The sequence below is a fragment of the Procambarus clarkii genome, chromosome 39 (genome assembly GCF_040958095.1).
Source record: "Procambarus clarkii isolate CNS0578487 chromosome 39, FALCON_Pclarkii_2.0, whole genome shotgun sequence".
NCBI lineage: Eukaryota > Metazoa > Arthropoda > Malacostraca > Decapoda > Cambaridae > Procambarus > Procambarus clarkii.
Genome location: NC_091188.1, coordinates 2,607,292 through 2,612,291, shown reverse-complemented (window position 1 = coordinate 2,612,291; position 5,000 = coordinate 2,607,292). Strand labels below are relative to the sequence as shown.

At 41.9% G+C, this 5,000-nt stretch overlaps 1 protein-coding gene across 1 annotated transcript; it reads left to right on the top strand.

Annotated features, from left to right (window-relative positions):
- Positions 1-2,835: 2,835 nt before the first annotated feature.
- On the top strand, positions 2,836-3,267 carry LOC138372470 (uncharacterized). The gene has a single exon (XM_069337932.1). It carries the CDS (start codon positions 2,836-2,838, stop codon positions 3,265-3,267), a length of 432 nt encoding a protein of 143 aa, XP_069194033.1.
- The last annotated feature ends 1,733 nt before the right edge of the window (positions 3,268-5,000 follow it).

Here is a 5,000-nt window from a genome sequence, read left to right as displayed (position 1 = left end):
TTCTTCCATCCACGTTATTGCGATTAACAATAACGTTATTGTGATTAATTAACAATAACGTTGCAGACGTTATTGTCTGCAACGAAAAGTTATGTTTATAGAAATCATCAGTTTAACATTTTTCACCCTCTTTTTTATTCAGTTTGGGGGTATATCATAATAAAAGGAGGAGAGAGGTAGCTCCTAGAGGCATGATCATGTTCTGACACCAAGACATTATCACGGTGAGATAAATTGATTAATCTCGTTACCAACACAACAACTGGAGTCAACTGGACCCATGTGGCCAGAGGCATGTTCGTACTCACCAGGTCACGTCTCGGGGTAAAGATGGAGATTGAGTACATAGTTGAAACCGATCCAAAACAGCGATAAAACGGAAACTGCGGATGTCAATAACTACTACAGGACGTGCAACAACGCCCGCAGGTGGAGCCACTGCATCAGGAACAGTAGCAGAAACAAGGTAGTGAGGGAGTTGGACGGTATAGAGGGAGCGAGGTGGTGGGTGGCCCACATAGGGCCAGATTCACGAAAGCACTTACGCAAACGCTTACGAACGTGTACATCTTTCCTCAATCTTTGACGGCTTTGGTTACATTTATTAAACAGTTTACAAGCATGGAAACTTCCCATTCAACTGTTGTTATTATTATAAACAGCCTCCTGGTGCTTCGGAGCTCATTAACAGTTTAATAATTGTAAACAAAGCCGCCAAAGATTGAGAAAAGATGTACAGGTTCGTAAGTGTTTGCGTAAGTGCTTTCGTGAATCTGGCCCATAGCCTCCTCCCGTGACTAGGCTTCGGGCGAGCTTTGCACAACATATTAACAGCAGCCACCGATTATTCTCACCAGATTTACTGCCATTATCTATTACGCGATTGAATAGGGTTTTCCTTCCTCGGGGATTATACGTCCCCCCACAACTAAAAGATTGTGTTATGTTATTCTGACGTGGTAAACAGATATCTGTTATAGACAGATGAATTAATCTCGACTGTTATATATAATACACGTACAGTTTATTTATCTTTTTCATATAAATATATTTAAACACTTATTGTGTGTATTTAAACATACACACATAATATATATATATATATATATATATATATATATATATATATATATATATATATATATATATATATATATATATATATATATATATATATATATTTAAATTATAAAACTAATTAAATTTAAATTAAATTAAAATGTGAACAAATAATAGAAAAGTTACTAATAATAAAGCCAGAAAAGTGATCAAAGCCCCGGGGGGGGGGGATATGGTATTGATAAACACACAACTACAAAAAAGTCTGTTATATATAAAACTGATGAAAATATTAAAGCTGGCGCAGAGTATAACGGACAAAAAGCCAGTACGGTGGTAAACGTGTAATTGAAATTGTCGTCGGCTGTTGTGATCATAAACCAGCTGTGGCAACCGTGTCAAGAGTTGCCGGCGGCCGTGTCAAGAGTTGCCGGCGGCCGTGTCAAGAGTTGCCGGCAGTGGTGTCAAGAGTTGCCGGCAGCCGTGTCAAGAGTTGCCGGCAGCCGTGTCAAGAGTTGCCGGCGGCCGTGTCAAGAGTTGCCGGCAGCCGTGTCAAGAGTTGCCGGCAGCCGTGTCAAGAGTTGCCGGCGGCTGTGTCAAGAGTTGCCGGCGATAATAGCGCCAGTTTTTCGCAGACGATGAAAAAGAGCTGTGGCAACCATGTCAAGAATTGCCGGAGCCCATGTCACCCCCATCCACGTTCGTCTCCCCTCTCCTGGCTTCCCATACCCCTCCCTCCCCATCCCTCATCGTTATCCCCTATACACCCCCCTTCCCCACCATCAACACCCCCTCCCTCACCCTTTTCTCTCTCCGCTCCGGCAGTCCTCACAAGGGTCCCACGAAGCAAGCTAACAGCAATTCGTCTCGAATAGCTGTCTCGCTTGTTGAGTCATTAACAGTCGAAGTCGCTCCAGATATGCCTTCAGTGTTTTTTGTTTGTGTGTGTGTGTGTGTGTGTGTGTGTGTGTGTGTGTGTGTGTGTGTGTGTGTGTGTGTGTGTGTGTGTGTGTGTGTGTGTTTTAGTGGAGCGGTGCTTTGAGGGAGGACACGTAGTTAAACCTCTACCCTTATCTGGTGCCCGGGAGCTGTAGAAGGAATGGCAGCAGGATTAGTAGTAGTAGTAGGCATCCATCAGTCTCAGGAGACTATGGAGTTGGGCTCTGATGTCGGCCTGGTCTGGAGTGGCCTCACCCAGGGCGCAAAGCCAAGGTAGGTTGATTCGGGGGAGAAGCTGTTACCCAGGCAGCAGGTCCCCCCTCCCCACGGCGCTGGAGAGGGGGGGACCCTGTTGTAATCCTGTTATAATAACAACAGGATTATAACAGGGTTAAGATACAGAGCTCATTGGGTTTGGGGTGGGGGGGGGGAAGGAGTAGAAATTAGGTAAGCAGTCTTTCTAGTTAAGTGCTCGAGGTGTAATGTTCAGTCAGTGGAAGGTACCGTTCCTCACTATACTTTAAGCAACGCATTTGTGAACATTTGGGGGACCAAAACGTACAAAATGTACTAGATCAGAGGACGGGTTGCAGTTGTCCTTGAACAGAATACAAATTTAGGAAAGCCTCATCTTTTGTGATAAAAGGCCTAGCTGCTACCTCAGGTGAGTGAATGAGTCAAATATGCCATTACTCGTGGCCAGAGCATCTCATCCCTGGCGGGTTAGACATATAAGGTGATAAGATGCAAAAAGACAGTAAATGATAAGCTCAAATTAATATAAAAAAGCATGATGGTCTCCCGTCTCATAAATCTGAGACTATGAGCAGCTGACCAATGGAACAAAAGATTAATGCATCAACGGACAAAATCACCAGCCGACCAATGGAACAAAAGACCAATACATCAACGGACAAAATCACCAGCCGACCAATGGAACAAAAGACCAATGCATCAACGGACAAAATCACCAGCCGACCAATGGAACAAAAGACCAATGCATCAACGGACAAAATCACCAGCCGACCAATGGAACAAAAGACCAATACATCAACGGACAAAATCACCAGCCGACCAATGGAACAAAAGACCAATGAATCAACGGACAAAATCAGCAGCCGACCAATGGAACAAAAGACCAATACATCAACGGACAAAATCAGCAGCCGACCAATGGAACAAAAGACCAATACATCAACGGACAAAATCACCAGCCGACCAATGGAACAAAAGACCAATACATCAACGGACAGTATAAGTAATAAATAAAGCCAATACCAATAAAGCAAATACCCCGAAGTCTTCATTTAACTTATATATTTCACTCCTGAGAATTATTAAACTGTTTCTGATTATTAAATTATCATTATTAGAATTATTAAACTAAATTATTGCTGATAACTGTTGCTATCAGCTATCAAGAGGCAAAAGTAGCACTGAGCATTTAAATTACTCTCAGTACTACTCATCACTTATCATCACTTATCATCAATTTCTCATAATAAAAAAAAGAGGCCCCAGGCACTACAAAAAAAGTATTTATCGATACAGCGTCTTTAACCAGCTAAATAAAAACCTCATCAAACAGTTCGCTCTTTCACTGAACATTTGGGGCTAGATATCATTCCATAAAAGTTTGTTTGGGCAAAAGAATTCTCGCTTTTTTGCTTTGAATCGGAGTACTAAATCGTGGCTCAGAGTACTAAACCGGGTACGCAGAGGACTATTAAAGTACTCAGAGTACTAACTCATAGCTCGGAATTCAGAGTTATGGTGCTGAGTACTGATTCATGAATCAGGGAACTGAATCATGCATTAAAGTAGTGACTCATGGTTTAGATTACAGACTCATGGTACAGAAAACGAATGCCTGTATGGTAGAAGTGAATAACGGCTGAAGAAATACAATCATAGTTGGGAATGATTAATGATTGATGAATGTTAATGATTCGGAACACCGAATCATTAACGCAACACTGATCACAGCGGGGGGGGGCGTGGAACAATGGCTTATGAACATTGATTCGGCAGTTTGAAGACTGAAATGATGTCCGAAAACACTGAATCATGGACGGAAACCATGATTCTGGGCTGAGATTCATGAACAATGTTTTGTAGCTAGGAACAACGGCTCATGCTGAGGAGGTATATGTATGAATCATGATTCATTCATGATTCATGACGTGAATCCTGGCTGGCCACGCTGAATTAATGCTGAAAGCACTGGGCGGCCAAAAACGTCCCATCAACTAATAGGTCGCGTTTTGTACGTAGGTTGCAAACAACGTTACACATGCAACCTATATTTAGAAAAGTACCTGTTCAAAAATATCTTACGTTTTCTATGTACCGGATTCGATAGGTTAGGCGGGATGTTTCTGGCTAGGCTAAAAGGTGGATTTTTTTTACGGAGTTGTAAATCAGAGGAGTAAACTGGTCTAGAAACACAACATCAAGGCTTGCAACGCGTTCAATGTTGTTGGCGGAATTTTATTACGCTCATTTTGCTAGGGTTTTCAGGTTACAGTATGGCCTCGTAATTGAGAAAGGTTGGCCCGGAAAAAAATATTAAAAATGGGTCGCAATATTGGAACGGATATTTCATTAGCTGCTTTAGCGCTTGTAGACTTTAATTTCATTAGAGGGTTATGTACTAGCCTGTATATGCTTATTGGACGAGCTAAAGCCCAATAACCTAAATAATAGCTAAAGCCCTAAATCCTCCCCCAAGACTTCGCTTGTCAGTCACCTATTGCAATGGTTGCAGACCATTGCAATGGAGTAAGTTCCAGTTATATATTTTCATAAGTTTATTCTACCTGCTTACTACTACTATTGCATTAAAGGAAGTGCTCTTTAGCCTACCTATTGCTTTATGTGCCTATCCCGCCAAACACACACCGAAACTACGACGTTGGTACAACGTTCGAACAAGTTTTAACACCTCCTAACCAGTTATAACAACCAATATAGCAAGTTGTAACAACGTTCTAATACGTCAT

What these genes read in the sequence shown, in the direction of transcription:
- LOC138372470 (XM_069337932.1), top strand. Translation starts at nt 2,836, where the DNA reads ATGGAACAAAAGATTAATGCATCAACGGACAAAATCACCAGCCGACCA.